Source organism: Solanum tuberosum, unplaced genomic scaffold (genome assembly GCF_000226075.1).
Source record: "Solanum tuberosum cultivar DM 1-3 516 R44 unplaced genomic scaffold, SolTub_3.0 scf00096, whole genome shotgun sequence".
NCBI classification, from domain to species: Eukaryota; Viridiplantae; Streptophyta; class Magnoliopsida; order Solanales; family Solanaceae; genus Solanum; species Solanum tuberosum.
Genome location: NW_006239025.1, coordinates 1,011,300 through 1,023,505, shown reverse-complemented (window position 1 = coordinate 1,023,505; position 12,206 = coordinate 1,011,300). Strand labels below are relative to the sequence as shown.

The following is a 12,206-nucleotide window of genomic DNA, read 5'->3' as shown; positions in this document are numbered from 1 at the left end:
GAACGTTAAAGCCTAACTTTAAGACAAAATGATTTTGTTAAATCACTAATAAGTTGAATTTTCATAAACTAAAAATAGGTGTTTAGTTAGATGTGAAAAAAAGAAAGGAATAAAATACAAGTGCATATTTTGTTTTAGATTCTCATCTTCTTTGGACAGTGTCATTGCCTCATTGGGATTCGATTTTAGCTTAAGACAACATAATTTTCTCTTACTCACTCCGTTCATTTTTACTTATTCACCGTACTATTTTTAGATATTTACTAGTAATATTTATTCAGTTTATAAAATACTCTCTCTGTCGTCTTTTTGTTATGATTTAATTTTGTAGAGTCAAATAATAAAAATTTTGATTAACATTTTATAATGTATTTTTCCGTCATATTGATATGCAAAAAAATATAATTTATACTACTTTAGTATAGTTTTTAAATATCTAAATTTTTAGTTTAAAATATCGAAATAATGTAATCTAATTTAACTTTGAAAATCAGTCAAATTGACTTTCGAAAAACGCAACATGACAACTAAAAGGGGACGGAGGGAGTAATGATTAATATATCATTTTATATTTATTTTACCCTTACTATTAAATACTATTCAATTTTCAATTTCTTAGATTACTTATAGTATTTAATAAGGGTGATTTGGTAAAATTACTCCTATACCTTACTATTTCTTAATACATGTATTAAGAGCCCGTTTGAATTGACTTAAAAAAATAGTTTTTAAGTCAAAAATAAAAAGTCAAATTGAAATGACTTTTAAGTCAAAAAAATAAAAAGTAGAGGAAAACCTACTTTTGATTTCTAACTTATTTTAAGTCGTTTTTTACCTTGCCAAACACTTCGTAACTTATTTTAAGTTTTTTTTATATTTGTCGAACACTTCCAGAAGTCAAAAACTGACTTAAAAGTAGGTTTGACCAACTTTTAAGCCAATCCAAACCCCCTCTAAATCTTCTCCAATTAAGTTCTTCAGTTTGTAGTTTATAATTTGATCAATTTATTCGTTTTGCTACACTTGTTGAAGAAACTATATATAGACTTTCAAGGGAATTCCAATTAATGCCTTGCTCTTTTTAGCATCAAGTTGTCAATTTATATTACATGCCCCTTCTTGTACTACCATTAAACAGTTTGTTAATAAGAGCTGTGAGCTTGAAGTAATATTAAGTATTTTTTTTAAAAAAAGAAGAAGAAGATAGAAATGATGCATGTATTCTCCAATACCCGCACGTTACAATTGTATATTGTAAAACAATTATGAGATACCAAATAATGACAAAATTGACTAATCTACTATGTATATTATAAAATATATGAAAACAAAATCCATAATATAATAAAATATATGCACGCTTGTTCTTACCTTACATAAAGTTATAATGGAAAACTATTATAACACAAAAAAAGTATTTGATTATTTTTAATTATAATTATAATTAAAAAATTATAATTATAATTAAATGATATTGTATAAGTTATTATTTAGTTTTAACTTTTATGATTGAATTAATTGATTTGATTTAAATACGAGTAAGTATTTTCTTTATTTTTAATTGTCACGTTACAGTTTTTGGGACTCAATTTAATTAATTTTTAAAGATAAAATTGAATTTCATTAATTTACTATTTTAAGCTAAAAATTTAAATACTCAAAATTACATAATTTTCTCCATATTAATATAACAAAAAAAAATACAGTACATTTTAAAATATCAGTCTAATTTCATATCATTTTAAATGTTTCAAAAACCTCCACCTTATTGTCCTCCTCCTGAACAAATACACCTGTGTGAATAACGCGGTGCGTCAGTAGTCAATATCCAATTACCAAATCACCCTTTATCCAGCTAAGCTCCTATCCATACAAACCCACGTAAAATTACCCTCACACTTCGGACAATTCCGTCATTTAATTCGTCCATAAATTGACCCAACCAAAAAAATCTGAGTATTTTATTTAAATTCCCAATGCCTTACTAGTTGTCCAACACCCCCCCATTTTCCATGGTCCTTTTCGTCTTTTTCCTCTTACCCTCTTTCTCTCCACAATTTCTCACTTATTAACTCTCTACTATTTCTTCTCCCTCGAGCTCCGATTTTTTCTCTGTTCCCTAAAACCCCACTAATTTTGCAAATCCATAAACAGTAAAAAGCACAATCATCATCAAATAGACGTTGAAGATTCTCAATCATTACTCTTATCGCTCAATGCCAGCTTTCTACTGATACTGAAATCTTCAGAAGGTAACATTTTTTTGATTTTTTTCTTCATATATGTGATATCAATGAACATTCGTTTTTTTTTTAATTTTGAATTTTTTTCCCGATTTCTTGGTTCATCGATTTCGGTATACAGAGAGAAAAGAGGTTGTTCATGAGTGGTGTTTTTCTGCTTCATTGAGATTCGTACACGAAACCTGAATTTTCTTCATTTTTTTTAATTTTTTGAATTATTGATTTTGGTATATAGAGAGAAGAGTGGATGATTATACTGTTTTTGTGCTTCATTGAGATTCGTGCACGAAATCTGATTTTTCTCAAGTTTTATTGATTTTTGTATCGTTGATTTTGGTTTACAGAGAGAAAGAGGTTGTTTATGAATGGAGGATTATGGTGTTTTTGTTGTGCTTCATTGAGATTCGGGCAGGAGGCGTGAATATTCTCCAGTTTTTTTTCTGAAGGTTTCTCCCAAAAAAGGTGAGTAGCTTTGAATTTATTTTTTTCTGTGAGATTAATGTAATACAAAAAATGAATGGTGATATGATTAATTGATTAGTGCTAGTGTATATATTTTATTCTGCACTCGCGTGTAGAGAATCAGTAGTTATTTGTGTGCCTTGTAATGAGGGAGCACGTTTAGGTCTTATTGTTGTGTTTGTTTCACTGTATGCGACCTCACAGTAGCTTATCCTGTGATTCTCTCCACTATTGTTTGTGATCACGTGACTTGTTGCTGGGATGTTTTAGCACCTGAAAGTGGTGTCACGTGACCTGCTGCTACTGTGGGTAAACATTTTCTGGAATATTAGCTTTTGAAAGTTTTGTATGTTGGATTATATTGGGCACGATTATCGAGATGGCAAAGCAAGTCCAACGGGCATTTATGTGCCTTTGGTTGGTGTGTGTAATCAGAGTTCTGAAAGATCATCAGGGCCCATGTGATTTTTTGCAGAATGCTGAGTGACGTGTGATGAAATTACTATAACAATGTTATAGCATCACAATTTGTTTGTGTTATTTTAACTTGACATATAGAGTTTACGAAAATAAAAAAAACACTTTTTTTTTTATTATCGTGGTGTCCCATCTTTCACCCATCTCGATTAATTCAATGGGGTACCTGCCACATCTCACTTGTAACAGTCACCGGCTAACTTTATCCACTAAAGCTTGGACAGATGAAAAGAATCGCCTAGTGTTTTTTGTCTCTGTTGAGTTTCAAATCTTGAGATTCGGGGTTCTCAACCACATCAACCACTAGACCACACCCTTGGATGCACATATACTTAATAGTTTTGGTCTTAAACATGCCACAAAAATATGCTTTTATTGTTGTGCTCTTAAACGTGCCACACGAAAAATGTTTCTTCTTTATTACTGCTACGTGGGTCCGTAACTGTACCTGTTCATGCGTGGTGACACGTCTAAAGTTGCAAAAGTTTGGAAGGATATTCAGTACTTTTTTTGAGAGTTATTGGACTATTAACTAATGTAGTACAAGCATTATTGGCTCTGAGTTTTTTTACTTGGATTGGTTTTGTGGTTGGTGTTGGTCAAAGAATTTTAAAATTGGAAAATTAGTGTGTTGATTTTACTTGGTGTGAATGCTATGAGCACAAAGTCTTGCGTGAATCATGGTCTAAATGTGCCATGGGGGTGGGGGATGCGTGGGGTGATCATTATCCCATTCTTTTTGGTTCACAACTGTCTAAGATGGCTTATTTGAGTTAGAAAATCCACTTGGTGTAGATCCTTTCCCACTTAAGGCAATCTCATTCTCACGCGAAATCTAAAATCTCTGGTTAAGAATGGATTATGGTTAAGAACATGTCTAGATAGGCTTGTAGTTTTTCTAATGTATGACATTTTGGCTTAAGATAAGTGCTTAAAACCACTTTCTCGTTTCACCTTAACGCTAACGAAAATGTTTAAAAACTATTTTAGCTTAAAAATATTTAAATTAGTCCATTCAAAAGAGCTCCTAAAGCTATTAGGGTTCAGCCAAATTTAGTAGCTTTATTCCAAAACTCGGTATTTTTATCAAAATTTCTACTAAATATTAACATAAAGTAAATTAAGAACCCAAGTACTAATGCTTTTTCCATTTTAATTTGTTTGTCCTAATTTGATTTGACATGCTGTCTAAGAAGTACTTGATATGGCGATCCTAGAATTTAGAACTCATAAATTCAAATTTTGGTTTTGTTGGTTTGCAATTCTTATTTTTATTTTTTCATGTTCTCCATCCCCAAGATTTTAAAGGTCGGCAATCTTTGCTGTCCCATAAAGATCTTTAACATGTAGTATCTGTTAATGAGGTCGTTTTCAAATGATTCTGTCCAAAGATTTACTTTTTAAGAGTATTCAAGAGGGGCAGGGGGGGGGGACTGAAAATTTAGCAATATAAGTATTGGAGTACTATTGCTTGGGGACTTAGGAGTATGGGATTTCATCCCTATGGCAAAACTGCATTAATTCATTAGTTGGTAGCGTTTTTATTCTATGATTTGTTGTCATCTTGCACATTGATGTGGGAAATTGGCGAATAAAGGCTATTGAGTGGGAAATTTATACTATTCTTTAAGTTAGGCAGAGGCTGATGAGTTTATTAATAGTTTTGGGTCAAATCATGCCGTTTCTACATTATTGAATAGTATATTAATATTGCACTGCAGAAGTTCTTTATGTTCTCAGCTAACCATTTTTATATCCATGTCTTCAAGTTGCTATCTTGTATCTTTTTGTTCTAGTATTATATAAAAAAGCATTCTTGAACTTGTAATGTAGACGTGCCTTCAGTTTTTCTTCTATCTTTCTGTTCACATTTCTCTTTTTCTTCCAATTAACTCTACTTTTTGAACTTGCAAAAGGGAGATTGAGAGGCCACAGGGCAATACTCAAGTAGAGAACAAAAAGAAATTCCAATTGCCTTTAACTAACCTCGATTCAAGAGTTAAAGTGTGTTACTTTTTTTCTTTAGCTGTAACATGCTAATCATTTGGTAGATAGTCGTCGTTGCCATCATTTCATTCCTTTTTCTCTCTTTAAATGACACTGTTATTGGCATTAGCTGAAATGATTATGTTGCTCCAACCTAATATGGTATAATATCAACTTCACAACCTCATATTTGCTTCAGATGGATTCAGTTAATCGGTCTGCTGTGACCCCGAGTAAGAGTAAATTGGCTCGTACGTTTGCTAAGGTTTTGCACATCCGATCTCTAACAGGAGGAAACCAGAAGCCAAAATTCAGTGAACATGTTAAGGATGATGTCGTAAAGAAGGATTTAGTGAAGAGTGAGTTACTCAAGAAAACACAGTTTAAGTCCTTCAATGATGAAGATGAAAAGCATCAGAAAGCAGCTGCAGAAGCTTTTCTTGCGAAGCTGTTTGCGAATATCTCAGCTGTTAAAGCGGCATATGCCCAATTGCAGTTTGCTCAGTCTCCATATGACCCTGATGGAATTCAATCTGCTGATGACTTGGTGGTGTCCGAACTGAAGAACTTGTCTGAATTGAAACAGTGCTTTGTAAAGAAGCAGTTCGATGAGTATTCCCCAGAGAAAACTCACCTTTTGGCCGAAATTCAGGAACAGAAAAGTATTTTGAAGACATATGATATCATGGGAAAGAAGCTGGATTCACAGCTCAAATTCAAGGAATCAGAACTTATGTTTCTTCGAGAGAAACTAGTCGAGGCTAATCAAGAAAACAAGCTGCTTGAGAAAAGATTGAATGCCAGCGGGCCTGTGTCTCCTTTGGACAATCTTCACTTTTCAAGCTTGAACCCCAGCCATTTTATCATGTTCCATCGGCAGACAATTAGGTCTATTCGAAGCTTTGTTAGGTTGTTGAGCAAGGAGCTGGTAGATGCTGGGTGCAAGTTAGATGCTGCAGCCAGTTCCATCGAACCCGGTATAGAGTTCTCGAAAGCAAATGACATATATTACGCCTTTGAGTCATTCGTTAGCCGAGAGATGTTTGATGGTTTCAATTATCCAACCTTTTCCATCTCAACCGAGCCTCTGCCCGAACAAAAGAAGAGGCAAAAGTTGTTTTACGACAGATTCACTGAGCTAAGATCCATGAAGCCTGCTGATTACTTAGCCTGGAAACCCAAATCAACATTCTCAATATTCTGTCGTGCCAAGTACCTGAAACTAATCCATCCCAAGATGGAAGACTCCATTTTCGGCAACCTGGATCAAAGAAACATACTCATTTCAGGTGAGTATCCCGAGTCAACTTTCTTCTCCGCATACAGCGATATGGCTAAGCGCATCTGGTTACTACACTGTCTAGCTTTCTCCTTCGATCCCATAGCTTCAATCTTCCAATTGAGTAAAGGTACTCGATTTTCCGACGTTTACATGGAGAGTCTGAATGAAGAAGCGTTCATATCATGGGATGGATCACCAGAAACCGAACCCCGTGTTGGCTTCTCGGTGATTCCCGGTTTCAAGATAGGTAAAACTGTCATTCAGTGTCAAGTTTACCTGTGTTGAACCCCCCATAGATGGTAAATCCAAAAGCAGCATCAGATTCTTTCCTTTACAAATGGACCCACAACACAACGCATCAACGATAACATTGTTTTTTTAATGTTGTGAAATGGGAACAAAGAAACCAGAATGATGGAGGAATTTAGAAGGGGGGCATGGCATGGCTGGCTGGCTTTTCAATAAAGGGGAAAGCGCGTTGATGAATTTTTGTGTCTTGTGGAAACTTGGAATAGTGTTTACCAAAACACTGTCTTTGTTTTTTTCTATGTTTTGTTTGGTTGGAAAATGTTTACTATTACTAGTAGTAGTAGTACTAGTAATGTTATTTTAAAGTAGAAAAAATCATTCCTCCAATTTTGTTAATATTAGGAGAGGAGTGGTGGAAGAATCTTAGCTGTGTACATTATTTTATTAATATGATTCGGCTAATATTTTATTGATAATAATGTTTGTTTGTGTGTGTGCATTTTGGAGTGTTGCTTCTACATTTTGGTGGGTGAAAACCTTTTTAACCAAAGAAGGTTTTTTCATATCTATTCCCAGAGTTTTGGTTTTGAGTCCTAGAGATGGAGTTTTATTGGGGTAAAATAGTGTTTTGCAGGACTAGAATTGAAAATAGCCTTAAGTTGCTTGAAACCCGCACCACCTACCCGAGCAACAATTGTGCTCACCGGGTAAACTTGAAAAAGAGGAATTGAATTCTATGAGATTAGCTCTCTTGTAAGAGCGGTTGGCAGTTAATCGATTGGTCTGACTTAACAAGTATGGTTAAGGTTTGTGTATACTATATTCTACTCAAACTCTATTTTATTATTGTTGTTATTGTAGTTTGAGCAACAATTGTGCTCACCGGGTAAACTTGAAAAAGAGGAATTGAATTCTACGAGATTAGCTCTCTTGTAAGAGCGGTTGGCAGTTAATCGATTGGTCTGACTCAACAAGTATGGTTAAGGTTTGTGTATACTATATTCTACTCAAACTCTATTTTATTATTGTTGTTATTGTAGTTTTAGTGTAATGCAAATATCGAATATCGAGTATGAGAAAAAAAAAACGACTTTTTGTGGGTTGAAGACGAATAAAGGTTGAGGTCATAGTTCACACCGTCCATTTTCTTAGTCAAAAAGAGTGGACGATTCCATTCTAGTATCAAATTCATCCTTTACTAGTTTTTGCTACGCCTTTTTTGGGACTTATATAGATCTGAATTTAATTATTAATATTCACAAAATAGTTTATTAGAAAAGTATATATCTAAGGTTATAATTTGAGTGGTGAACTGATCCTATCAACTAATGATAGCAAATGGGTGAGTTGAATAAAAAGTATTCAATTATTGGATCTGGGTTAAAAAAAAGAAAGAAGGTAATATAGTGAATATTCTAACAATTTTTTTGATGTTTTTTGAGAGTGTTTTGTCGTGCTAGGTCACCGCAGCTCAATAAGCAGGAAATTTTTACCTAAATTACATCCAAATCATCTTAAGTTTAGTGTTCAACCTCTAAATATTATTTTCACGCCTTAAAGTAATTTGTTTTTCTAAATTTTAAGAATGATCACTGAATTTATCAAAGCATTAATCAATTTATTTATTCAATATTTTTTTTAAAATGTGATGCAATATAAGCATACATAATGGATAAACAAAAAATAATAGAGAAATATTTACGACTACAAAATAACAAAAATATGGTCATGTGCTATAAACAATATTGGGCCGAATGACAAGTCTTGAGGTTATGTCACTTTTGTGTATTATTGAGTTAAGAGTCTGACTCTCCTCATCTTCCCTTCAAATCTCATGTGACGTCTTCCCGTAAATTCGAATGATGAAGACACCCTGTGTGTGTTTTGTGTGGAGAGAAATATTTTTCATCCAAAAACAAGCTCTTTAAAAACAAGAAAAATGACATATCGGATAAAAATAAAACTCAAAATATTTTCTTCGTTAGTTGTCAAACTAAAAATAAAATGAAATAATCCACTTATTTTCTATGGAATTTTTTTTTCTTCATAAGAATATCGTTTTTTATTTTATTGGGATAAGGGTCTGAAAAATACTTCAACTTTGGTCGAATTTGCTGTTGTGATACTAAATTTTCATGAGGACCTATTATCTCCCTAGACTATTTAATACCGATTTTTTACCCCATGAACTATTTAATAGTGTATTTTAAAGGTATATATGTGCCCACGTGGACACATTACTATTTATAATTTTACATTATTTTTTATGTCCACGTGGGTAAATATATATGTTTAAAATACGGTATTAAATAGTCTAGGGAGGTAATAGGTCCTCATGAAAGTTTAGTATCGCAACAATAAATTCGACCAAACTTGAAATATTTTTCAGTCCCTTATCCCTATTTTATTGTTGGAAAGTCTTATTTGGTCGTCCCAATTTTTATATCTAACTTTCTTCCATGATAATGACACCATGCAAGAGATCCAAAGATCTGTTCAAAGCCAATATCAATATTACAATCTTCGTATCAATCTATGTGACATCATTTAATTACAAATAGATCTAAGTTATGTGGTGATAAAAAATTCTCATTAAAAGTATATACAACTAAAATTTTGTTGTTAAATTATTTTTAATTATAACCCCTTTTTTGATAAAAAAGGAAAGTATGCCACGTGGCATTTCAGATTATTCTTTTTATTCAACCCTCGAAAGAAATCAATAATCATTCTTCAATTTTTCTCTAACAATCTTGAAGCAATGAGATATAATTTAACTATGCCAAAACGATAATTGCCAGGTTATATGTATACTACTACATACAGCATTCAGTTAAACAATTGGAATATTTAGTCCATGCACTGTAAAATAGATATAATAACATATAGATAAAGAAATCTCATTAATTTTATTAATGAGTATATAAATCCCTTAAAAGACTCAAATAATATATTGTACTTAGTTATATTGCATCCCACTACAAATCAGAATTCACCTAATCCCATTCCAGGACCAGGTGGGCTAGAATGGCCGGCTCCAGGACTAGGGCCAGGATTCAAGTTGCCATAAACATGGCCCATTCCAGGACCAGGTGGGACAGAATGACCGGCTCCAGGACTAAGGCCAGGATTCAAGTTGCCATAAACATGGCCCATTCCAGGACCAGGTGGGACAGAATGACCGGCTCCAGGACTAAGGCCAGGATTCAAGTTGCCATAAACATGGCCCATTCCAGGACCAGGTGGGACAGAATGACCGGCTCCAGGACTAAGGCCAGGATTCAAGTTGCCATAAACATGGCCCATTCCAGGACCAGGTGGGACAGAATGACTAAAAGCGTGGCCCATTCCAGAACCAAGTGGGCCAGAATGGCCTGCTCGAGGACTAGGGCCAGGATTCAACTTGCCAAAAGCGTGGCCCATTCCAGGACCAGGTGGGCCAGAATGGCCGGCTCCAGGAATAGGTCCAGGATTCAACTTGCCATAAGCGTGGCCTATTCCAGGACCAGGTGGGCCAGAATGGCCGGCTCCAGGACTAGGGCCAGGATTCAAGTTGCCATAAACATGACCCATTCCAGGGCCAGGTGGGTTAGCATGGCCGGCTCCAGGACTAGGGCCAGGATTTAAGTTGCCATAAATGTGGCCGATTCCAGGACCAGGTGGGCCAGAATGGCCGGCTCCAGGACTAGGACTAGGATTCAAGTTACCATAAACGTGGCCCATTCCAGGACCAGGTGGGCCAGAATGGCCGGCTCCAGGACTAGGGCCAGGATTCAACTTGCCAAAAGTGTGGCCCATTCCAGGACCAGGTGGGCCAGAATGGCCGGCTCCAGGACTAGGGCCAGGATTCAAGTTGCCATAAACATGACCCATTCCAGGGCCAGGTGGGTTAGCATGGCCGGCTCCAGGACTAGGGCCAGGATTCAAGTTGCCATAAACATGACCTTCTTTGCATGGGGCCGAAGAAGCCAGGTTAGTGACCTTCTTCTTATCCATGTTGTTCAATTGTCTTCTTGCTTCAAAACATGGAGCAACACAAACTAACATAGTAACCAAAGCAATCAAAAGCATAAATATTGCAAAACGAGCCATCACTGATCGGAGAGTGATGTCTAGTTAAATATTGGGAGCAAAAAGGAGAAAATAAGAAGTAATGTAAGTTTATTAAGAAAAGACATGTTATTTATAGACAATAAAAGACAAAACGTTTAAGAAATCTAGACTATAGTTCATTAATTAGTAATAATTGAAATTTTAGGAAAAAGAAGAGTTTAGCTTTGGGTAATCGTGTAGGTACAAATGAACTAAACTAGAGAGTACTAAGTCGCCGGTGTTTGCTGTTCCCATTGCTTATTGGACCTCTTGCTCTACGTACAATATTATGGTTGTATGGATAGTGAATATATGTTTACTTCATTTAATTTTATTTATTAGTGGGGTTCATGTTTACCCGTTGTAAAAAATAATTTATTTTGTCATATTAGATAGTTTTTAATAATAAATTTAGTTGAGTGATTTTTTAATACAAAACATAAATCGAAACACCCTTGAATTATATGAAAATTGAAGTTGTAGCGAAAGTAATTAATCTCCACTCCAAACCAAGCAATTAAAATTATCTTATAAATCACATGCAAAATTACATTAAATATTCAATTAAGAAACACATGGAAAATACAAATTCACTGTATATGATATACATACATGTTCCTTTAATGATCAATGTGCATTTTCTAAACCCTCTTCGTTTTTCTCTAAATTTAATTTTTAGTTTTTCGAGATTCAAAATTTATATTAGAATTAAATTAAATTAATTTGAATTTATGTTGTGTAAATTTGTTCAAGAGAAAATATTATTTAATAGGATTTTTCCGTTGTTGTCACGATTTGAATGTGAAATCTCTAATAAATAATATTTTCTTTAGAGAACTTTTACCTCACTGACATAATTTTGTTGGAATTTTTCAGATTCAAGAACAAAGTGAATGAACATATATTCATCATAATCCACACAACCATAAAAAAACGTAGTTGGCTAGATAAATTTATGTCATATAAACCAAAATGTTTTTAATCCTACGGATTTAAACATGTCATGTGATGAAAGTAAAATATTGTAAAAACTTTAATGTAAAACATAAGATTGAAAAGACATTTATTTTCTTAAATTTCATGGCAAGTCATCCAAGTGAATTGAACATAATCAATTTTTTTACAGACAAACTTAATTAGTTAAACAAATAACCTTATGATATTACAATAAAAAAATATACACTAATACTCTAATCAAATTCCAAAAAAAATAAAATGAGTGTAGAACTTTTATTTTGTTTCGTTTTTAATGCTTTTTCTATGAAAATCTGTGAAATCCTTAAATTTTTGGAATATAATACATACTTAACTTTTTTCGCTGGAAATGATAATTGTAGAGCAGGAAATTCCATATGATACTCTTATGGGATTTATGTTTACGTGGTATAAAAATAATTTATTTTGCCATGTTAGTT

General features: G+C 33.8%; 2 protein-coding genes across 2 annotated transcripts; one reads left to right on the top strand and one right to left on the bottom strand.

The window, feature by feature from the left end:
• Window positions 1–1,942: 1,942 nt before the first annotated feature.
• On the top strand, window positions 1,943–7,175 carry LOC102583964 (IRK-interacting protein-like). The gene is made up of 3 exons (XM_006348256.2): window positions 1,943–2,252; window positions 2,588–2,705; window positions 5,368–7,175. The coding sequence occupies exon 3, from the start codon at window positions 5,368–5,370 to the stop codon at window positions 6,733–6,735; it is 1,368 nt and encodes a 455-aa protein (XP_006348318.1). The 5' UTR covers window positions 1,943–2,252; window positions 2,588–2,705; the 3' UTR covers window positions 6,736–7,175.
• Window positions 7,176–9,684: 2,509 nt separating this feature from the next.
• On the bottom strand, window positions 9,685–10,791 carry LOC107060807 (collagen alpha-1(I) chain-like). The gene has a single exon (XM_015309120.1). It carries the CDS (start codon window positions 10,789–10,791, stop codon window positions 9,685–9,687), a length of 1,107 nt encoding a protein of 368 aa, XP_015164606.1.
• Between the last annotated feature and the right edge of the window lie 1,415 nt (window positions 10,792–12,206).

Coding starts and splice junctions, on each gene's coding strand:
- LOC102583964 (XM_006348256.2), top strand. CDS start 5,368: ATGGATTCAGTTAATCGGTCTGCTGTGACCCCGAGTAAGAGTAAATTG.
- LOC107060807 (XM_015309120.1), bottom strand. CDS start 10,791: ATGGCTCGTTTTGCAATATTTATGCTTTTGATTGCTTTGGTTACTATG.